This window comes from Pituophis catenifer, unplaced genomic scaffold (genome assembly GCF_029215685.1).
Source record: "Pituophis catenifer annectens isolate HBS135680 unplaced genomic scaffold, rPitCat1.0.hap2 SCAF_2, whole genome shotgun sequence".
NCBI lineage: Eukaryota > Metazoa > Chordata > Lepidosauria > Squamata > Colubridae > Pituophis > Pituophis catenifer.
In genome coordinates this window covers 64,484,969-64,509,428 of record NW_027256882.1, presented here as the reverse complement: position 1 = coordinate 64,509,428, position 24,460 = coordinate 64,484,969, and the positions used below count along the sequence as shown (strand labels likewise).

At 37.9% G+C, this 24,460-nt stretch overlaps 1 protein-coding gene across 1 annotated transcript in view; it reads right to left on the bottom strand.

Moving 5' to 3' along the window:
• Positions 1-2,621: 2,621 nt before the first annotated feature.
• The window catches only part of LMCD1 (LIM and cysteine rich domains 1), a 63,131-nt gene continuing 41,292 nt past the window's right edge, over positions 2,622-24,460 (bottom strand). Inside the window, exons 4-6 of the mRNA XM_070933578.1 lie at positions 14,695-15,030; positions 6,937-7,152; positions 2,622-4,148 (exon numbers count right to left, since the gene is read on the bottom strand). Coding sequence (XP_070789679.1) covers positions 3,990-4,148; positions 6,937-7,152; positions 14,695-15,030 — 711 coding nt within the window. The 3' untranslated portion in view covers positions 2,622-3,989. The remainder of the gene's footprint in view (positions 4,149-6,936; positions 7,153-14,694; positions 15,031-24,460) is intronic.

Below are 24,460 nucleotides of genomic sequence, written 5' to 3'. Positions count from 1 at the left end.
GGTCATGTGGCCGGCATGACTAAACGCCAAAGGCACACAGAACAACTGTTACCTTCCCACTAAAGGTGGTTCCTATTTTTCTACTTTCATTTTTTACATGCTTTCGAACTGCTAGGTTGGCAGAAGCTGGGACAAGTAATGGAAGCTCACCCCATTACGCGGCACTAGGGATTCGAACCGCTGATTGCCAACCTTTTGATCAACAAGCTCAGCATCTTAACCACTGAGCCACCACATCCCTTGGAGCTTTCTTAGGAATAATTTAAAGTTTGTTAATTAAATGGCAACATTTCAAACAATTTTCATTTTAATATTTTATTTATTGAACACTTTATATTGAAGCATTGAGATACATTTCCATGGCTTGTCAGTTCATCTCTTGGGAAAAATATTAGATACATTAAGCTCTACAATTTAAACAACACAAAGTATATATATATATATGAATGCGGAGGCAAGAAGCCAACTCCGAGTCTCATTCCATCAATGAGAAAAAAAAAATAGAAATGTTGTTTTGTAGGGAAACAAAGCTAAGCACACTCTATTCCATTACTGATAAATTCCATGACTAGCAAAACTCCCAGGGAATCAGAACTGAAATGAATATCAAAGATGGATAATGAGATTGCTTCTGGAATCATGGACCTTAACATCTCTTGCACATAGGCACAATGTCACAGAGTGCAATTCCTAGAACATGATGCTGGAGCAACCTTTGTGATCTGTCTCGATCCACATTAGAAAAACCATTTATTTACCTTTAAAACCAGCAGTGATGCAAAAAGATTAGCAGATGACCTTAATGAAGTTTCCTTAACATGAAGGTTGCAACCTGCTGGCCATAACACAGACGAGCATTGCCCTGTGTGCTTCCTTATTCTCATTCAGACTTAAACAATGGCTTGCAAATTCTTTGTATTTGAACTGGTAGATCTTCCAAATCCATGAGAACCATGGACTGGAAAAATATTGCACAGTCATAAGGAGGAATGCTAGTCAGTGGAAACCAATAGCTGGGGGAGAAGGTAGAAATCCAATGAGTATTATACTAATCCGATTGATTCCCTTTGGAAATTAATCACAAATGTAGTTTCTGACCTGTGATTGAAGAAAAGCTTACTCCTCCAAACATACACAGCTGCAAAGTTCCCCTGTCACAAATACTTAAACTTCTGAAAATTTATTATAGAACTTAAGTCTCATCAACATACAAAAGCTATTAGGCACAGTCCAGAATGCATTTAGTATTCCATCAAAATAAAATAAAAGCCATATATTGAATTATGCAGTTCCCAGCATCCCACTGACAATTAGATAAAAAAAATCCATAAAGTATAATAGCAATCTTTTCAACGGTGATATTTTCCAAATCCATTGGACTATTAATTCCTGTTATCCCCACTGACCTTGCTGGTTGGGGATGAGGAGAACTATAGTTTTAGTACTTCCAGAGACATTAGGTTGGAACAGATAAATTACAAACACTGTAACTAGGGGAATTGATAGTCTGGCTGATCCTTACAGTATGTAGGAAGGCAACCTGTTGTGGTCTCCACTCTCACAAATCACCACCATGATCAGAAGTAGAACAGCTGCATATCAACTACATATAAAGTTATCTAAAGTAAAACATAGAAGAAATAAAGAAGAATCATAATCAGACTCTCCTGTATCTTGAGAATCATTTTACCAGCCACTAACGGTGGTCAATGACTATTAATAATGCTCCATGATAAACAGCACCTCAAAAAAATGGTATGTACCTGAACGACTGCCTCCTTTGTAGGAAATGAAGGTCAAATTGGCCTAAGCTAGTTTTGATTTAGCATTCAGATTTTTTTACCTAAGCATTGACTTCTGCAGGAAGTTCTTTCAAATGCACACTACTCATAGGCCCTCTCTTCCAATTTACAGGAATACATTTAAGTTAACTTTTTTGTAGATGATCCTGTTACATTAACACCCATGTTAGTTAGTTACTGCCCCGAGTGTCAAATACAGACTTAAAAGACATTGAGATGCAGTTCTGTTAACATGTATGAGATGCCTACATAACTGAACTGAACACACTTTCTTAAAGAAAGACACACTTCACAAATGCCCATGGAGTTCTGTTGTATATACTGTGTATGTTGAAAGATACAAGTTTTGTATCTGCAAGAGGTGTCTTTAGCACTGGATATTTGGAGATGCTTGTATTAGATGAACAGTATAGAACAAATGAGACAAATCTCTAATTCCCATAAAAGGTTAAGTTCTAATTTGTTTTCAAACACACAAAAAAATGTTTAATACATGTTGCGTCTAAAACCAAAAAGATATTTTCCAGTTTCTGTTAAGGCAATACCTTTTATCGCATTAAAGATTTCTATAAATTGTCATTACTAATTGACCAAATCTAATGTTATTTAACAACAAATATTTTTCTATTTGCTAATGAAATATCCATTATTTATAGTAAAGAGCCTTGGTATTAGTTGAAACAGCAAATCTAGCCAATATAAACCTTGCTGCTAATCCTAGCAGAATTAATTGGCTAGCTTTTAGAATTTCAAAGTACTCTTACCAAGAAAACCAATATCCTTTTGCAAGCACTCACTTGCTATAAACATAGCCCATTACTATTTTGTTTTCTTAAAATTTCTTACTGTTAAAGCCAAAAAAGCCCTATCACAAATGTTAGGAAGAATGAATTTTACTGCCCATTTCAAAATCTATGATGGGATGTAGCAATTGAGAATTTAATATTAATAGTCTCTATATACATGTTAAATTCTCTTGTCCTTGTATAAATACATTTATACAAACACATCTCCTCTCTTTGTTGAGCATTAGCTGGCTGGGGTGGCAAGAACAAAATCCAATCCCATAAGGAAGGTTTCAAGCACTATCAAACAGTCTTCTTTAGGGGCTACACAAAACCATGTGCTTAAAGGTCGCCTACGTGAATCAATCCTATTGCCATGACTGTTCAACAATGGGGTAGGGAGAAGTTATCAAGAATATCTAAGCTGATTTTATGTGATTACTTCTTCCTAGTCTGAAAGCAACGTTGTGTAAGCAGCGCCTCCAGAGATCAAGCACTAATGTGCTGAGATTTATTAGCCTTTACTCCCTCCATGTGGCTGTTGGCAAAAAGACCACTGCACATAGATTTCTAAATGCACTAAAATGAAGTATTTTCATCTGTTTGCTGCCCCCTCCTCATGCAAAAAAAAAAAAAGATGGGACAGAATAAAATCATCAAAACGTTGAATACATGTATAATCCAGAAAGCTCATCAGATATATATTTTGCTTTAATTCTACTTCTAGATAGCATTTTTAAGAAGAAAAATCATCCATTGATTATAACCTGTATTTTTCCAGTGATCCTTCGCAAGCTACTCTGCTTTCAGGTTCTTTAAGCTGTCAAACCATTTCTTATGTAATCTGTTTTTCATACCATAATCATGTTTCTTGGAGGCAATGTGTTATAACACATAGGGGAAGGGAAACCCTTCTCTTGCAGATATTGGCGGTTTTGTTTTCCCACTATATCATTCTACGTATATTTCTAAAACTACTTATTTGTGGGCAATGGCGTTGTGATATTTAGTTTAGAAATATAGCCCTTTGGTTACCAAAAAAAAAAAAAAGCAGCAAAACCCAGCAGCACAATGATAATTGTATGCATATATTTCTAAACCTCCTGGAGTAGTTGTTTTTCTAATATGCCAAAGTTGAAATAATTTAACATAATGGGGCCTAGTTTTCAGTACATTTGGTTACGTTTAAAGTCTTTCCTGAAAGGCCTAGAACATTCCATTCCTCTATTCTTTTCCTACTGCGTTATCATTTCCCATCTCGTTTCCTGTAATTACTTGATTGCAAATAACTTTAGTGATCTAAATCCTTAGGATGCAACTTCTTTGGCTTAAAACTTCCCCACCAATGAGTCCGTTCCAAGTCAGAACACACAAAAACGTCAGCTTTGAAATGACACCCAGTTTAAGAGAGCTTGTTTTTACTGCAAGAGGTACACCGCAAGCTGGCTGCGTCTAGGATAAAGGGTTTGCCAGCCAGCGAGCTCTCACATTCCAGGCAGGTGAAATGCTGTTTGTGCCAGGTAAGGCCTTCATTTTGCAGGTAGTCATCAGAAAATATGATCTGTGAAAGTAAACAAGTCCATTTATCATTCCTTTCTTGAATGTCTTCATTATGAAAACATCACACACACACAGAGATACAAACACAATGCTGTTGACAAGCCAACAGTGTAAAGAGTGCATTCATGCTACTTAGCTTTGCACAGAAAATAAATATTTACACATTCCTATAAAGAACAGAGTTCTGGTCCAACCAAGCTGCAGAAGAAGTTTACATTTAGTTCTAAGCATTGTTTGAAAACAAATGCTTGAAAAATACCTTTGGTTAGGAGACTTTTTGAATACACTTTTTGAATACACTGAAATATATTATGTTTATATACAATACATGTATCTGAAGCAGGAGTTCCTTAAGTAATTTAAGTTCCAGGAAAACCTAGTCTCATATGTATTTTATGCCTTCCCCAAATTCTATTTCCTTCTCTTTACAGAAGTCTATACTCACTATACAGAGTTCCCTTCTTGAAATAGTAGCTAAGGTAAAGGTAAAGGTTCCCCTTGCAGACATGTGCTAGTCATTCCTGACTCTAGGGGGTGGTGCTCATATCCGTTTCTAAGCCGAAGAGCCAGCGCTGTCCGAAGATGTCTCCATGGTCATGTGGCCGGCATGACTCAACGCCGAAGGCGCAAAGAACACTGTTACCTTCCCACCAAAGGTGGTCCCTATTTTTCTACTTGCATTTTTTATGTGCTTTCAGACTGCTAGGTTGGCAGAAGCTGGGACAAGTAACAGGAGCTCACCCCGTTATGTGGCACTAGGGATTCAAACTGCTGAACTGCCGATTTTTCGATTGACAAGCTCACTGTCTTAAGCCACTGAGCCACCGCATACCTTAAAATAGTAGCTACTGTACCATGATTCAGTAAGCTCAGTATGCTGTATATTGTTCTTCCTATAGACACCTATGAAGGAGCTGAAGCTGTTAGTGAGCTTTATAGCATGGTAAGAACAGAGCTAAATCTCTCTGATCATGGTTAACACTAAATGTTATCCAGCCCTAACTATCGTAGTGCAATGATTAACATGTAAGAAAAATGGCTAGTCTCATGCATATATGCTACACAGGTGTCAAGAAAGGAAATTATGTCCAAAGGAAAAGGAAACATCTTATCAGTTGCTATGAGGGGAAAAAAACAATGAACAAACATAGCCAAGGACTGCTTATTGTACTGAGCAGATATTTGATTGATTTCCAAGATCCTTTCAACTCTACAATGGGTCAACTGGCAGAGGAAATGGGATGCAGAAAGGATATTTTTAAAATTTTAATTAATTGTATTAATTTTTGTATTAATACAAAATTTTATCTTTTTGTAATTAGTTTTTTTTAAAAAAAATATTTCCTACAATCTAGCCTGTGAAATTTAGCATTTATTGAGTAATACGAAAGATGTTCCATTTGTTTATTTTTGCTTATTTCCCATATCCCACTTTTCTTCATATAATTCTGGCTCTGAAAATATACACCATGATTGTGAGCTCTGGCAAAAATTAAGCTTGGATTCTGGATGGCTGTTCCTTTATAGAAAAGCAGGAATCCTCAGAGGTTTCCAAAGAATGAGAAACCGAGCCCTATTTGCAAGCCTAGATTTTGATAAATTGTTTAAAAAAGAAACACGGAGACGGAAGAACTATAAACTCAACTGGGGCACTTTCTGAAGGATGCATTTATGTGCTAAATAACATTTATGATGACAGATCTGAGAGGTACAAGAATGCTTATTGGAAATATATTGCTGTAAAACATTTAACTGTATATGTACTTAATATCAGGCTCAAGGGACCAATTTGGAAGGAATAAAATATTTATCCCGGGAATGGTTTTAGTAAGATCAATACAAACTAAATAGCCTATGTGCCCATATTAGTTTTAAGGGGACGGGGGAGGAGAAAGTAAGCTAATTCTATCACAAGCTTAGAGCAGTTCTTTTAGAAATAGGATAAAACAAGGAATAGAAATCAAATGGCCTGGAGTTGTCTGTTTGCTACCTCTAACTTTGCTGCAGCTCCAGGGATAGCTTACTTCTGAACAGGGTGGATAAAAATCAATGATTTTTTTTTAAAAAATCAAAAAAATCAGATTTTTTTTTATTTAAATCGGATTTTTTTTATTTTTATCGAATTTATTTTAATAAAAAACTTTTGGGGTAAAAATCTATCGTAAGATAGTTTTCTATTTAAGATACATAAATAATTTAGTTTATTCAGCATGAAATGGAGCTTAGTTATGTAGCATGAGGCTGTATATTCTGCAACACTGGGACTATCGGTGAGTCAACAGTGGGTCAAAGGAGTAGCAGAGATGACAGTTGCTCTTTAAAAATTATGATTTAAATCAAGTTGATTTAAATCAAGCCTTTTTACTAGTGATTTAAATCATGATTTAAATCAACTCCACCCTGCTTCTGAATGGCAGATTATAGAGTTTCTCCACCCTCCCTCCTTGTAAAAATGAAGTCTGTTTTAGCCTTTTTAAGCTTAAAGTTCAAACAAAAATATATGTACTTAGGTTCATGGTATAAAATAAATGTGCAGTGTTCTCTGAAAAATTCACTTATAATTAAAAAATTTCCCAGAAGAAATGAACAAAAGATCGTCCCATTGATCGCCGTATATAAAAGCACTCTGCACATTTTGAATTCCTTTTTGGCAAGTCAACATGCTTAAAAGGGAAAAGAGAGGAAAGATGTTGGATAAACATCTTGACTTCTTGCAGCTGTTCAGACCATCTCACAATTGGGGTCCAACACAGACAAGAAAAGAATACTCATTTTCACAGTAACCGTACCTCATCACAAGCTGCACAGCGGGGCCTTATGCTGTCACAGTAATGGCGTCCACACCAGATGGCTCCATTGCTCCAGAAGTAGATCAAGTCAACAAGTGGTTCAGAGCACTTAGAGCACATGAAGCATGCTGGATGCCACTGGTGATTGTAGCCGGCTCGGTCTGCATACACTACTGGAAACTCAGCAGGTAACACCTGCTTGCAGAAGTCACAACACTAGGAAAGAAATCAAAGTCACATATTAATGAATTTCTCTCAAGCAGCTTATAGCCAAACTGTTTACTCTTCTCCAGGGATTTCCCATTGAGATGTATGTATGTATGTATGTATGTATGTATGTATGTATGTATGTATAGTATATATAAGGTTGTCCAACTAAAAAAAATCTACCATATATGATTAAAAAAATAGCCCGATATAGAAAATAGTGAATCAAATATAATAATTTACAAGAAAAGGGAAATCTGCTGAATTAGGCCCATACACTCAGGAAATGTTCTCTTCTAGATAACTTTTAGAGTTGAATACATTAAGGCACCCAAAGTGGAATATCCACAAGCAAGTCTCAGTATATAATTGTGCTGAATATGTCAGTTTAATATGTAAACCTGTCATCGGTTGCTAGGCATATTCAGTGCTTGGTGGTATTAAAAGTGATCAGCAGCAGTGCAGACATTGTATTGGAAAATTTTCAACATTGATATAATCCCCAGCATCTGCAACAGGCATAGCTAATGGCAGAGGGTGCTCGGAGCGGTAATTCAGCAGCATGTGAAGAGCTACAGATCCTTCCTGTTATACATAGCATATTTTAAGTGATTTCCATAGTAGATGACAGCATGTTGGCCTGCCCCATGATAACAAGTCAATGCTCTCATATTTTTTTTTTGCCTTTTAGACCCAAATGAAACAAAATAAGTATCCATCCAATGAGATGGACTTCTCCCTTGAGTCATTTTTGTGGAAACATTCTGTGAGGCACTGCAAAAACGTTACACTTCCAATGTTCAGAAATGAATTTCCTAAGTAAAAATAAAGTAGTCGTAAAACCATCTGTGTTAATATTGGATTTAACATTAAAGAAATCTAAATGGATGGCTACTTTGGAGCAGCATAATGAATGGTATTAAAACATACAGTAACTATAAAAAAAGCCTGAGAAAAACCTGGCAGTTACGGTAGCAAGAGGTTCACATTTCTTCCAATTCCAGAAGTAACAATAATTTTACTCTATTGGCTTCCTATAAGTTGATTTAGGATTTTTGTAAAATCCTAAACCATACATGGAAACCATACATGCCAGATACTAAGTGAAGTGAGCCACATACCAATTTCTTACATAAATAAATATATAGATCTATATACACATATACATGCATTGTACAAATTGTAAAAGATCTGCTGTTCTATCAAAATACGATTCATTACACTGTCAAATTCCTTTTTAAAAACCCCTAATTATTACTAGGATTTCCACCTTTCTTCCTATTAAATAATTCAAAATTATTTTGAAATGAAAGGGAAATGAAAGATTATATGTTTTTATTTCCTTTTGGACAGGGCTTATACAATGCACCACAGTTTTTAACTTCATATGTGCATTTTGCAGGCACTTTGTCTTGGTAATCTATAACTGTTCTATGACAGCCTAGAGATGCATTTAAAATTCAGTGCCCTAAATTCCCTGTAGTTTCTTACCTTTATCAATTTTAAGATACGTAGACTTCAACTCCCAGAATTCCCTGGCCAGCCATCCTTGGGAGGATTCTGGGAGTTGAAGTCCACAAGTCTTAACATTGATAAGTTTGAGAAACATTGAGCTACAGAGTGATTTTCTTACCAAGGCCATCTTTCAGCACAGATAAACCTTTGGGAGCAACACAACCATAGTTTACAATAGTTATGACAGGCAAATTTAGCGGCAGCACCTCATAGCCCTTCCATTTTCTCTCTGCTACTCCTTTTCTCCTTCATCCTCCATTCTGACATTGCCTTCTCATACTTGCCCTTTCTGTTCTCCAATGTCTGAATGGACTGGTTGAAGCAGCTTTTGGAACAGTTGCATGAAGTTAGACTAAGGATCACAAATTGTTCTATATTTCACTCACTTTTTTTTTAACCCAGGTCCAATCTGAACTTCTCATAAGGCCTCAAGAAAGGTCACATATTTTAAACCTTTTCATACAATTAAACTCTTTTGCTTTAGAACTGAGAATGGTTGCTAAAGGAGAAGAGACTAGATCAGATATTGTGAAGGACAAATACTTCCTTCGTAGGCAAAAAAAAAAATCAAGTCAAAGTAAGCTTGGATCAAAATTGTATAGGAAGGCTGTACTGTTCTCTCCACATGCCAACCCCTTAGTCAGTACTGACAAGACTTTCATTTTGTTTCAGGAGAAATGAAAATATTTTCCTCAGAAAAACCTTCTGCCCACATCATCCTTTTTTCAAAGGAAGTTAAACTTGGCCCATGATGGAATGTCTCGGTCAATTTGTTGTTCTTTTTGTTGTTAAAGCCCAGAGTAAATTTCTCCAGGAAAATACCAGGGTGGCCAATACATGTCTTTCCTTTATACCATTAGAAGTCTGCAATCCATAGCAAGGCTTTAGTAATGATTTGTATCATTATTACTTCAGAAAGAAAAACTTTGAAATAAATTAGAAAGATTTATCCAGTCAGTGAGCAGATGGTGACAAGAGATATAAAAGTTATTTGGGCATTTTATCTCCTTGCAGTGTTAAATCAAGATCCACATTCCAAGAAAATTAATGGAGTCATGTAGAGGCGCATAGCTTATGGTCCCAGACTCCATGTGCTCACCTCTGAGCTTTATCCCTAGAATCCCACTGATACTTTCCACTAAATTCTAATACTGAATACAAGAAAAGGGGAAAGTACAATAACAAAACGATTAGAAAAAAGAAAGAGAGACAGAGCCAGAGAGGGAGGGAGGGAAGAAGGAAGGAAGGAAGGAAGGAAGAAAGGAAGGAAAACAATATTATAGCTATAATGCAATTTAAATTTGGAGCACATAACTTCAGGTCATAATTACCAAAAAGTAGGCAATTGCTGGAGAGCCCTTCAATTATCTTTTTGTCACCTTAGACGGGAAATACTTGAACATTGTATTGTAAGTTATCGAATAGGCATAACCTGATTGACTAAGAAATACTTCAAAGCTTCCATTTTAAAGACTATGGAAGACTGTGATTTGTTTGTTTTTTTAAGAGACACAGAGAAGTACAACCTATGATTTCAAGATCTGGAATTAGGATTTGTATTTACTTTGTTACGCCAGGAAAACTTAAGACATTGTGGTTTAGCAAGTGCTGACATTTTTACAGTTACTTTTTACTGGATGACTGCTGGCACTGGAGTAGAAAGCAACACCAGTTAATTGCTTAGTACTGAATTTACTATTTAGTCAAGACAATAATGATTAAACTTTCATGTTTTTGCCAAACAACTTAATCAAGATAGTTTAATATCCAACTGATTGTGTACTGATTTAAGGTTCCAGGCATACCCCACAATGCACTCTACATGGAAGCTTTTTGTCACCTTTAAGCCTTAAATGGCCTGGGGCCAGGTTATTTGAATTTAATTTAATAACTTTATTGTCATTGTACATGCATACACAGTATACCCATACAACAAAATTCACTTAACACCCAAAGACCAGGTCCAACACACATAACAATCCCCAAATACATTCCCACCCACCACAATTCCCCACCCCTAAACCATTCAAACATCCACACAACAGACCAAGTAATGCTATCCAACAGCTCACTAATGGTGACCCTTTAGTTCATTGTTGAGTGCAATTATAGCTCTGGGATAAAAACTATTCAAAAAATGTGTGTATTTGGAAAAGGAACATCTTTTCCAAATTATATCTATTTCACCCACCAGAGTGGGAAGGCAGGGTATGTTACTGGTTCCTTCTCTTAAGGAGGTCCATCTGGTAGGACCAAGAAGGGCCTTCTCCATAATGGCTCCCTCCCTGTGGAACATCATACCTGCAGAAATAAGATTGGACCCCATTTTAAGCTCTTTCAAAACTCTGAAAACATACTATAGTTTTGCCAATGGGCCTGAGGATCCCAGGGTGATATGGAGCCAAGTGGTTGCTTTGATTGTTGTTATCAGGGGAATGGGAATTTATTGGGGTTTCTATTGGGCTTTTATTCTTGTAAGTTGCCTGGAGTCCCTTTGACTTAGATGGCTATATACATTTTATAAACAAACATATCCAAGTAATTCAGATTATGTACAGGAAGCTTCAGGAGCTGTCTCCTCTTATATCAGCTTCCCTGCTCCCTAAGAATTGATGGGAAGTCCTTCTCTTGGGCTCATCATGTGTTTAGTACAAGAGAAAGACCATTTTAGTATCCCCAGTTGGAACAGCCTTCTAAGTGTTGGCATTCAAAGCTGAATCTCCCTGAAGTAGGAGGCTACGTTTACACCATCTGAATCACTTTTCTGCCAATGAGTGACTTTCCTCCCCAAGCAACACAACTATTAGAAAATATAAATATGCTGCTTCTGACTGCTTTATAATTTGCATATGGAATTTTTGTGTTAGTGTAAAGGTAAAGGTTCCCCTCGCACATATGTGCTAGTCGTTCCTGACTCTAGGAGGTGATGTTCATCTCCGTTTCAAAGCCGAAGAGCCAGCGCTGTTCGAAGATGTCTCCGTTGGTCATGTGGCCGGCATGACTCAACGCCAAAGGCGCACAGAATGCTGTCATCTCCCCACCAAAGGTGGTCCCTATTTTTCTACTTGCATTTTTTTTAACGTGCTTTTGAACTGTTAGGTTGCCAAAAGCTGGAACAAGTAATGGGAGCTCACCCCATTACACCGCACTATGGATTCAAACTGCTGAACTACTGACCTTTCGATCGACAAACTCAGCGTCTTAGGCACTGAGCCACCCTGTCCCTCAGTTAGTTAGTCCCTGTGTTAGTGTATTTTTTGTTTAATTTTGTTTTTATCTTTTATACATTTCAAAATTTGGGTATTATTTTAAATACTGGAAAGCTGCCCCGAGTAATCCTTAAAGCATTTGACAGACAGAATATAAATCTTTTTAAGTATGCCTGGAATGTATGTACGTATGTACAAATAAATAAACAGCTTTAATATATGGCTTAGAAGCAAGCTTTTACCTCAACTTATGCTCTAATAGTTATTGGAAATGTAGAGGAGATTGGCAAACAACTATCAAGTCCAGACTTGTAGGCTAGACTGGGGAGTTGAAAAAACATCTTGGAACAAGAATAGCTAAATGCTTTTGTATTGTTGCCAAGAAAGTTACACTAATAAAGTCATCAAGAGTTGAGCTCAAATTGAAGAAGGCTTTACTTTTATCTTCCACATTACTGTATTGGAGCAGGACAGAAAAAGAGTTCCCTTGGCCAAACTGGAAAGCTGAGAATTGGGGGTTGCTTAAAACTGAAGCATTAGTAGGATACCATCCCTCTCTTCGGGAACCCAGTCTGTTTTGCTCCTTCAGCAACAATAATTATTTGTTATTTACACACAGTACATAACCCATGGATTTTGACTAGGACCCACCCAGAGTTGGTTATAAGATGGGTGGCTATATAAATGTTTTAAACAAATGAATGGATTAGAAATTCAGCTCTTACTAAAGCATTACCCTTGAAATTCCTCATCTATCAGAAAAATGAGACACTGCAGAATTTATGCAGTGTCCTGCACTGGGGTTAAAATCCAGAAGATAGCATGGGCTTCATTAAGGATGTTTTGGAATTTAAAGCCCGTTTCATCAAAAACAAGAACTATGTTGTCTGTAGTTTTAGACAGTGACTGTACAGCAATAACAGAACTTTGTGCTATAAAATTTTGGCACCTTTCACAAAATTCCAACATTGTTCTGATAGATAAAGAGAAGTATAAACAAGGTTAAAAAAATAATGGAAAATTTAATACTGTGATGTTTTTTTACTAAGAATCTCAAAAGGTTTAAATAATTACAAAAATATAAGTATCCTTGTAGAATTGTGCTGGAAATTATGAGCTATAGTAACAAAAATGAAATGACTGTCAATCAAAATACATGCAGCCTTAAAAGTCTAAATGAATGCATGAGACAAGTCTCAAAATGCTTAATGTTGTTTTCTTAGAATGCAAAAACCCTTCAGTGGAAGGATTTAGTTATACAATTATTTTTTAAATGAAGTTAGGCTTTCCGCTGATGCTTGTTGAATAAAGTTTTAAATCTCCCAGAAAGTAAACACCACAAACACATATTTACTTGAGGGATGATCTTGTAGTCAAAATTATTTCACCATGCCATGATGGTATTCACAAACACCTTTAATAAAAGCCTCTGTCACAAGTAAGTTTTTATTTCCTGGGCTGACATAGCCTTTCTTAGACTGAGCTGCTGCTATAACAACATATAATGTAGACTAAGAAAAATATTTTTCTCCAAACCAACCAACAAGTAAGCAAAAACATCTCTTTGTGCTCTGGCGGAGCAATGCCAACACCTATGCAGCAGATTACAATCATGACTTTCCTATTAGTCTCTCTGCTTGTGGCTTTTAAATTGGGTTGGGAGAATTCTGGGAGACGAAGTTCACATATCTTAAAGTTGCTGAGGTTGAAGCACTGATTTAAATGACAAGGGAAGAAAGAATCCTTTTACAGACTGCTGTTTTTGGACCTGGCTATTTTGAAAGTAGTATCTAACCTATACAAATTGCCAGTTATAATTTTAACAGCAACACTTCTAAAAGCAGTTCAGATAATCTCTGTATGATTTTCATCTACCAAAGTGCTTCAGGGCTAAAATCTATCTATCTATCTATCTATCTATCTATCTATCTATCTATCTATCTATCTATCATCTATCTACCTACCTACCTACCTACCTACCTACCTACCTACCTACCTACCTACCTATCCAATCTATCATCTATCCATTCAATTTATACAGCTGCCCAAAATGTGACTCTAAGTGGGTACAATAACAATCATAAAATAGCAACACAAAACACCTATGATTAAAAACATAAATATTAGCATTAGAAGGCTAGGAGAAGGCTAGGAGAAAGAGATATTACAAACAATGGAGACTCATCATCATCTCACCATTCTCTTAAATTTTGAGGGAGTACAGGAAGTTTAACAAGGATGAAGCCAATCTCACCCTGGAGGAGGGGGTGGGTTTATGTTCCACAGGGTGGGTTCAGGGCAGAAAAGGACCCACAACATACCTTTTCTGCCAGACCTGAGCAGGAAGAGGCAGTCTTCCAAGTAACTTGGCTCCATGCCAGGAAGGGATTTCATAGAATGTCTTTCCAAGGCAGAACTCTATAATATTTTTGCTTTGTTTATTTCAGCACCTCCTCTGGCAATCATTTCATGTCTAATACTTCTGCTGCTGGGTTTTTACCATTTGTATTGGCAGCATGAGTGTCTTCATTGTTCATGGCTATTATGTTTGTGAACTAATTATTAGATTTAAACTTTGGGTGCAATTACATGTATCTAAAAGAATCTGGTAGCAGCTTTGTAGCATATCTGACTCCACATACCTTCCATATTCCCTAAAGCTATTTGCAGTCTTTTCATCTTTCCAAATTCACCATCTTTCAATCAAATAAGATTTGATAGCATTGTGTGTTTTTCATATTTGAATATCCATGTTACATCCATTCATTATATACTTTAAAAAAAAAAGCATTTCCCCCCACTCTGCAACACTGTGTTGAGAACTTACCAAATCCTGCCCCTTTGATAGATGGCCCAACGTGCCATTGGTTGAGGCTGCTTCTTTACTTGCTGGAGTGTTTTTATCAGATTGCTTTCCTTCCTCTTTAGCAGCTCCCCCTTGACCCAGCAGTGCAACTTCTCCGACTCCAAGAGCATTGTCTTTATATTGTTTTATAAACTCTTCCATCAGCTTGATTTCATTCTCCGAAAGGCCCCGACATTGGGAAGGGTCCTGATCATACAGAGGAAGTTGTCTCATCAACCTTCTACGACGGTAATAAGCACCTTCTGTGCCAGCCACGGGTTGCATTTCCTTTGAAATCAAACTCATATACTGGGTCGCCTGAAGAAATGGGGAGAAATACAAATTCAGCATAAAGAGGCACACAATCACAGCCTTGAAAAAGCACAGCAAGTCTTCACCCTCTCAAGTTGAGGGCATAAAACGCTGTGGTTTGAGCAGTCATTTTCTGTTCAGTAGCCCAAATACCTGGGGTTTCTTCCCTGCTGTCCAACCACAGGACATTACTCTAACAATAAGTACTCTGTTCATGCTTATTCAGAACAGAAACAATATCAGTATTGGTATTTTTTTTTTTTATGAAGACAACCGTATTAACAATGCAATTGATACTTTCAGCATAAATATTCTAATATCTACCATAGGTAAAGGTAAAGGTTCCCCTCGTACATATGTGCTAGGTTCCTGACTCTAGGGGGCGGTGCTCATCTCCGTTTCAAAGCCGAAGAGCCAGCGCTGTTTGAAAACGTCTCCATGGTCATGTGGCTGGCATGATTAAACACCAAAGGTGCATGGAAAGCTGTTACCTTCCCACCAAAGGTGGTCCCTATTTTTCTACTTGCATTTTTTACGTGCTTTTGAACTGCTAGGTTGGCAGAAGCTGGGACAAGTAACGGGAGCTCATCCCGTTACGTGGCACTAGGGATTCAAACCACTGCACTGCTGACCTTTCGATCGACAAACTCAGCATCTTAGCCACTGAGCCACTGTGTCCCTATATCTACCATAAACATAATAAAACAGTATAGTACAGGTAGTCCTTGACTTAGGACCACAATTGAGCCCTAAATTTCCACTAAGTAAGACAGTTATGAAGTGAATTTTGCTCCATTTTACAACCTTTCTTGCCACAGTTGCTAGATGAATCACTGCAGTTGTTAAGTTAGCATCACAGTTGTTAAGTGAATCTGGCTTCTCCATTGACTTTGCTTGTGAGAAGGTCACAAAAGATGACCCTGGGACGTTGCAACTGTCATATGAATATTATATATTGAGTCTTGGTATTCGGGTAAGTGAAGATAAAGGAAGGTTTGGCATATCCTTTGTTACCTCGCCACAAGGAGCCAAATACTTTGATATAGGATCATGTTAGGGAAATGTTGAATAAAACCTTCCCTCTTTTCAACTAAAGCAGAGATAGAATCATGGAATGAGTTGGACTCAGATGCAGGGACCACTAAATCTGGGAAACCAAACTTTGGCTACCAGAAAGCTTAAGCTAAATGCTTCCATGAGAATGAATTTTATATTTATAATTACACTCAAATATTTTAAATGGCAATAAGCTTTTTAGTGGCTGTTTACCAAAAGCAACCAAAACCTGCATGTGTGATATAGTCTGCATGTGTGATATTTTTTCTGGAACAGAATAGAAACGTGGACCACAATCACTTAAAGCTACTTCCCTTGCTATTCTCCATCTGAGGGTAACATACCATTCTCCTTGCCAGTTGTTGAAAATGCAAATAGTTTGGCTCTGCCTTGTTCAGTCTCAATTTGCATGACATTCTAGAAACACAACATATTTTTGAATGCCCCAGCACTACAAAAATGGGGGGGGGGGAATCAGTAAAAATTTCAGTCTCTTTTATTTTTTTGGAATCTCTAGTGTCTAGCAAATATTAATTATGAGCCTGGGGATATGCTTCCTATTTATGATAGATTACTTTCAAGTGGTTGCCAACATTTAGCTGGCTAAAAGCCATTAAAAAGCAAGCTTGCTGTAATAGTTAATCACCAGCTGCTATGCCTTATAAATTCCCCGTGGTGCACAAATAATACTGGTGAGATATTAATGGTTCTCACTTAATACTTAAGGAAAAACAGAAACAGTATCGGGCTTGTATAGTGTCTAAAATGCTTCTTGTTCTGCCTTCTATTAAGGGCAGGATAGAAAAAGAGCCAATATATACCAACTTGGCCTCCCTTGAAGCCGAATAATTCTGGGGAATGAAGTCCCAGCACATCTAAAGAGGGCTAAATTAGAAAAGGCTGCTTCATCTTTGCTTCTCGAGCACAACTTCCTTTTTTTAATGCAAATTAATGGAAAAACTTGAAGTGGAGGATGGTTACCAACAATAAAGGACAATTTAAAAAAAATAAAAATCAAGCAATCAAGTCAAATGCTACAAGAGAAAAGGATAACATTAATATTTTATTTGGATACTCTTTTTCTATCACCACAAGACAGTTTATCAGTAAACATGATTTATTTAGTTGGTTATTTATATCGCCACCCATCTTACCTAAGTGACTTTGGATGGCTTACATAATTAAAACAACAATTAGGAATAAAGCAAGATAAATGCCATTTAAACCAATTAAAGCAGTTAATTAAAATAAATTACTAACAGTGCAACCAACCAGCAGGCTTGACACCATCACTGGATCTCCAAGTCTTAAGAACAACATTTAGATTAATCTAAACTCATGTGCATGTGCGGTGTATGCGTGCAAGTCTGAAAACGGACTGAAAGGGATCCAAATAATCTGCTTCATCTAAAATCCTTTGAAGCTGTTGCATGGCCACCTTCTCAATAACTTCCCTCAAAGGGGAAGGTTGGATATTGGATCAGAGTTATTGAGTACAGCTAGAGCAATGAGGGCTTCTGGAGGGTATGTGAACCACTGCTTCCTTGAGAGGCAGGGGAACAATTCCCTCTCCTCAAAAGAATTTAACACTGCCAGAATTCAACTGAATGTCATATCCTGGGAGGCCTTTATCAATTAGGAGGGGCGATATTAAAATTAGAAATGGTGACTATAAAGAAGATATTTTCTGGAAAATTTGGAAACCATTCGTGGACTATGCGCTGGGAAAATTGGATGCTTCGGTACCTGTACCCCGAGAACGTGGATTTGGAGATCATGAGGATATATCCGAAGAACCAAATCTTCCTTTCTTATGTATAGCACAGGGTGAAGTATTGTATATGTTGTTTGTAATGTTAATTAATAATAAAAATTATTTATAATAAAAAAAAAAATCAATTAGGAGGGGCATGGATCTCAACAACATAAACAGATGGCTAAGCAGACATGAGGACTGATCCACTTTATCAGGCCCAACAGACCTCCCAGAGAACAAACAAGGCAATGCTCCATGAACATGTATCGGACCTGCATCAAGGCTGATGTCCAACTGAGAGTGAATCCAACAGGTGCCCTGCATTTTCTTCTGTGTGAAGCTATAGATGGATTTCAGTGTTCTCTCTATCCAACTGAAATAACGGTGAAGAGATATTGACGTTTTGCCACCCTTATCACCACAAAGTAGACCTTAATAGCAGCTCTAACCTTATTTAGTCAAGTTCACTCCTTGTTGACCTTAGAACATTATTCTAAGTGTCTTAAATAACTCTTTTCATTTCCTGGGAATTGTTGGAGCCATGGGAAAGAAAAAGCTGCAACTAATAAACTAAAAGCTTAGTTTATTGGCATAAACTAATCCAAAACACCGGCTACTCTCCCATTCCAGAGTGGGTATCAACTAACCTTGGCTGAACAATCTCCACTTCCCTTGGAATCCAACTGTGTCCATCAGTTGCTGTGGGTGGAGCAATTGAAAAGGTCCCACCTCTCTGTAGTGCGGTGCAGTGCAAGACAATCTCATGGTTACCAGAGAGTAGTTTGACTGTGTTAGCAAAGCACAAAGAGCTGCCCCAATTCTATATTATCTTACCATCGCTTGAACAAGAGAACCAGATCAGGTGTGTGACCATTGTCATGAGTCAGACCCTAGATGACCTAGGATGGTGGTCATAAACTCCTGAGTAGCCTTAGACCAACAAAAGTCAGACTGAATGCCAGAACCATAAGCCTGAGAAACTCTATGGGCAACCCAGAAGTTGAGTTAAGGAGCTCAGTCTGAGAAGTCACTATAGGCACAGGGAGGCTACCAGGACCAATCTCAACTGATCCCTAGAGTCCAGCTTAATAAACTGTGTCTCACATCTGGTGACCTGTGGAATTTCTCTTGAGAACCATTAGAGATTCCTAGATGGTAACCCTACTGTTAATCTGGAATCTTGATTGATGCCACACTTGAAACCCAGTTGGATACATTTATAAGAGAACATCCCTTTCTGAACCCAGTAATACATGCCAAGTCAGCCCTCATCCATGATGAAATTACAAATGAGAGAAGCCTTATTATAGTGTGACCTGGCATTCAGTAGCAACAACTGAATGACACTGCAGATTAATTCACAGAGATAACAGGGTGATTAATTCTAAATTAACATTTAAAGGAGAAGCTGTTGTTGGCACAGCTGATGGATCAGGATTGAAAAAACAGGAACATTTCTGAAATGAAAATTCTTCAGAGGCAGCCAGTTGGCCAACCAGTGTTTTTAGAAGAAAAGCTTCCAGCTATATTAATTCAATTTATTTCCATCTTGGTCAGCAAGTTGTCAATGAACTGTAGAAAGATTTTTAATATATACTGAGGTTTCACTATATGTGAAGTTCAAGCCTTGAAACCAGAGATCTGCTGCCCAAATATCAGTACAACAGGCAAAGTATATAGCTGCATCAACAAAAATAATTGTGGAAGGGTTCAATATGGATAAGGAAGCAAGTTTTGTTCACTATGCTGGGTAAGAGTTAATAGGAAAGCGTGATGGATTTCAATGTAGAAAAGGTGAATCAACCCAGCTTAGAGAAGGGGTGGGCAATTAATTTTCTTACGGGGCCACATGAAAAACTGGAACTGTTGTGGAAGCCTGAACCAATGTAACCTGATTTATATCCTCAAACTCTGTGACCTCAACTCCTCAAGCTGCTCCAGAAGAGAGGTGAGCACTGCGTAGGTGCAGAAAAATGCCTTTTCTCATTGCCTTCCTGCAGCCACTGGTGACTGAAGGAGTGCACAGCAACTGTGTACAGGTGGACCTAATTCATCTTCTTCTCTTGCCCCTGGGGTGAACTTATTTGCATTTGATTTCTAATTTCCAATTAGCCTCAGGTGAGCCAAAGACGGAGGGCCAAATGGTCACATATGGCCAGGTCTTGCTTAGAGAGAAGTTAAGGCACCAGGCTGGAAACAAGGAGACTCTGAAGGTCTATGGAGGTTCTCAGTCATCCATGGTTATGGTTGTCCCAAAGGTGCTTTTTCAAGAGGCAATTGGACTTTCTGGTTTTTCTTTGAAGACGTTTCGCTTCTCATCCAGAAGCTTCTTCAGCTCTGACTGGATGGTGGGGAATGGAAGGATTTAGATGTATACCAGCTGTCTGCAAGGAATATAAATCCTTCCATTCGCCACCATCTAGTCAGAGCTAAAGAAGCTTCTTGGATGAGAAGCAAAATGTCTTCAAAGAAAAACCAGAAAGTCCAGTTGCCTCTTGAAAAAGCATCTTTGGGACAAGAAGACTGTGAATTCTAGTCCTTAGGTATAAAATGAACTGGGTGACTTTGAGACAATCACTAGCTCTCGGCCCTAGAGGACGGAAGCAATGGGAAGCCACTTCCGAACAATATTGCTAGGAAAATTTCAGGAACTGGTCCAGGCAGTTATCGGAATCAACACTGAATGGAAGAGGCCACACACAGAGAGAATAACTTAAAGCATGGCTGGAGCAGGGGTGAAATGTAAAATTTGTACCGGTTCTGTGGGCGTGGCTTGGGGGGGGGTTAATGTGACTGGGTGGGCATGGCCAACTTTTTTTTTTTTTTTAACTTTTCAAAGCATTTTTTCTAATGCTTTGAAAAGCCTCTGCTGATCAGGCAACTCAGCTGGGATCGTCAGAGAGGCTTTTTAAAAAATGCCTCTCTGCCGATCAGGCAACTCAGCTGGGAGCTGCCAGAAACTTTTCAAAGCACTTTTTTTAACCACCTCTTCAGCCAAGAGGTTGCAGAAAAAAATGCTTTGAAAAGCCTCTGACGATCCCAGCTGAACTGCGTGATCGTCAGAGGCTTTTTTTTTTAACTTTTAAAAGCAGTTTTTCGTCGGAAGAGGTTGTAGAAAAAAATGCTTTAAAAAAAAGCGGCTCAGCTGGGCATGGTGGTGGTGGTGGGGCGCAGGGATTTCTGCTACCGGATCGGGCGATCCGGTCCGAACCGGGAGCATTTCACCCCTGGGCTGGAGGCCTTTGATAAATACTCCTTCAGAATAGGAACACAGGGAGCACTTTTAGGGCCACACTCAGCATGGAGATGAAAGAAAGCCAGATTAGGGAGATTACCCCCACCCCCACTTGTGGTGTCTGACCTTGATGCTGACAATAAAATTGATGGACATGTCCCTGTTTGGCACAGCATCTATCACAAGCTTAGAAGAAACACTTTTTCTGACATACAGCAGGGGTTATATCCAAGATAGTACCAGTGTGCCATTCACTGCCTGCATGATACACATAGATACCTCTTAGATGAGGCATGCTATTCAGCTTTAAAACAATATTGTAATACAAACCTCACAATTTTTAGCGCTTTTGATGCAATGTTTAAAAAGTGTTCCCATGCAACTCAGTACTACCTGTGCATAAACACTGAGTGGTTCTTCTAGCAGTTTTTTTTTTTTTTGGTTCTGCCTGGAATTGTATGAAACAAAGCTTTTGAAGTTGATTATGAAAAGGATTTGCCTGACTCCACTATAATTCCCCCATAAATGAAGGATCTAGCATATTAAAAAAAATACCACTATGGTTAGATTTAGTTTAAAAATTTTGAAATGTCTGAGAAAGTGCATACATATTTAGACTGGGTTCGCAGAAAATGTAAACCATGATGACGAGTATTTTCAGTTTAGCAAGGTTTGCAAGATCAACCATGGTACTTTATAAACCATGGTTTGGACTCAGCAGGCTTTGTACATCTGCCCAGTTACATACCAGAGCTTAGTGACTATAGGCAACAACTTTTCAGCTCTTGTTTAATCAGAAGATTATAGTAATGAAAAGTTATTTTTAATGACTATTTGACCCTTACTAGCTCTGTGGCTTTACATTGTGCACTACAGCAAGGTAGAAAGCCGACTGGCTGTTAGCTAGCTTGGTTAGCATAGCTCATGAAGATGTTGGGCGCTGTAGTTTAGCAACATCTGGATATTTTCACCCCTGCCCTACCGTTTTGGGAGACGTGGTAAAGTTCACAGGGGTTGATAGCTTCATAGGAACTGTGCTGATGCAAGTGGGACAATCTGCCAGAATATTGTGCAATAATTAGAAGTTCTGAAAGTAGTCAAGTCAATCTGGATAAGGTCTCCCCCAATCTGGATAAAGTTTTCCCTAAACTAGGAAGACCACAAACAACTGATCACATTGTTTTAGCTGTTAATTGCATCGGTAGGAAAGTTTTAAACAGATGTTGGCACACCAAACATACCATTCCTGAATGAAACTCACTACAACCAATTATAATCTAGCCATTTTAGTTGTGTGAAATAGTGGATCTTTCACCAGCACGCAAATAAACACACATGAATATACACACACACACACACACACACACACCATTTCCATTGAAGATCCATCTTCCTATCAATATTTAACACTGACTAATATAAATCATTCTTAGCAGGTTCATCATGCCGTTTGGTACTTTTACCAATGAGGAATGAGGAATAAACACTCACTGGGATAATAAATATTTTATCTGTTTCCTTCAATAGAGGAAGGAATCAACATACCAAGCAAAATATTTAGTCTTTCTTTTCAATATTTCGTCAAACTTAATATTCTATAATCCATATTTGGATAGTGAATGTCTGCTTTCTGACAATTGGAAAATGTTATAAACACATTTTAATTGGAATACTTCAGTCTTATAAAGCATATTTCATTAAAATGCTGCTTAGCAAGTTTTCTTTATGTAAGATTTCTATGTAACCAAGTGTTAAATAGGCTAAGATCAGAATTTTTCACACTTTTTTTTTCAAGCCATGGAATCTTTTAGCGAAAAGAGAAAAATTCCTGAATCGCCTCATCAAGACACAAAGTCTTAGCAACTGAAAATTGGAAAGGTTTGAGCAAACTTTTTAAATGTTTGTCCTCAGTTTCTCATAGAATCCCATCAAGTTCTTGCAGTACTCAGAATTCCATGAAACAATTTGAAAAACCCTGGGCTATATGACAAAAACAACATAGTACTATAACTCCTAAGACCAATTATTTGATCCAAGTACAGTAGCTACAACTTGGAAGATGGATGTGATGTCTGTTGATTTTTATACTAAGTTGCACCGCACTTGAATCCTACTGAAAATATGGAACATAAAACATATTTTTCTTCTTAAATATTGGCTTCCTCATGCATGAACAAACAGTTCTCTCTTTATTTTATTGAACATATTTTTCTTCAGCTACTCTTGGAATATCAATTACTTGACTTGTAACACAGTTCATACAGAAACCTTATAGTTTATCTACTCTTGTCGCTTTCATTTTGGCTGTACAATATATTACAGATCTTGTACAGATTTTTATTTCCAAGTATTATACTTGCAGATATATTTGCAAATGTATTCTAACACTGATTTATTACCTTTAAATCTATGTGCTCTAGGCTGAATTTCTACACAGGTTTTGTTGGCTTTGTGCGCCATAAAATATAGGACTTACTTTTGAATATACTCATGTTGCACTGCTTTGTTAGATACTCAAACCAAGATCTACTTTACAAGTCATAAAATCATTCTATGGCAAAAACAAATTTCTGTGCAATACTAATTCAAATCAAGGTATTACACAATGCCTTTCACTAAAAGATTGTAGGCAAAAATGACAAAAAGGCAAAAATAATACCTGAAAGGTAAACTATTTTGGTCACTTTTTGGTTTGTTTGTTTTAATGTCCCTGTTCCCCAACCTTTCCGGTTTGGCGGCCTGGAGCGGGGGAAGTGTGGAAAGAGGGCATGATTTTGTGGGAGGGGCAGGTTTATGTGCACAAGTGGTGTCACAAGCGCCTGCAATGAGGCTCATACCATTACCGCCCACGATGATGCTCGCACGAGTGATGTCACAATTTCCCACAAGGCTTGCGTGACTGTGATCGCAAGCACCTGCAACAAGGATTGCATGAGTAAGGCAGTGACTGCCCGCAATGCTCATGGCGAAACTTGAATGGGTCCACAAGCCCTGAGGCTCGCGTAAATGGGACTGCAAGCAACCACTTGCAATCTCACACAAGTGGGGCAGCACGGACATGCATGCACCAGCCAGTCACTTACATAGCCCAGTGGCAATTAGGCCGCGGCCTGATAATGGGCCACGGCCCACAGGTTGGGAACCCCTGATTTAGACAGTAATTTTATAAATAAAACCTTTGTTTTCTAATTTATGCCTGTTTATTTTATGTTTACATTGTCAATACTGCCTTCCTTAGACATATATTAATTATTACTTAGGACAGTCTTTCCCATCCTAGTGCCTTCCAGTTGTTGGACTACATTCCCATATTTCCTAGCCAGAATATTTATGAGACAGAACTTATAAGAGTCATGGTCCAATACATCTGGATAATATTCAGCAGAAGG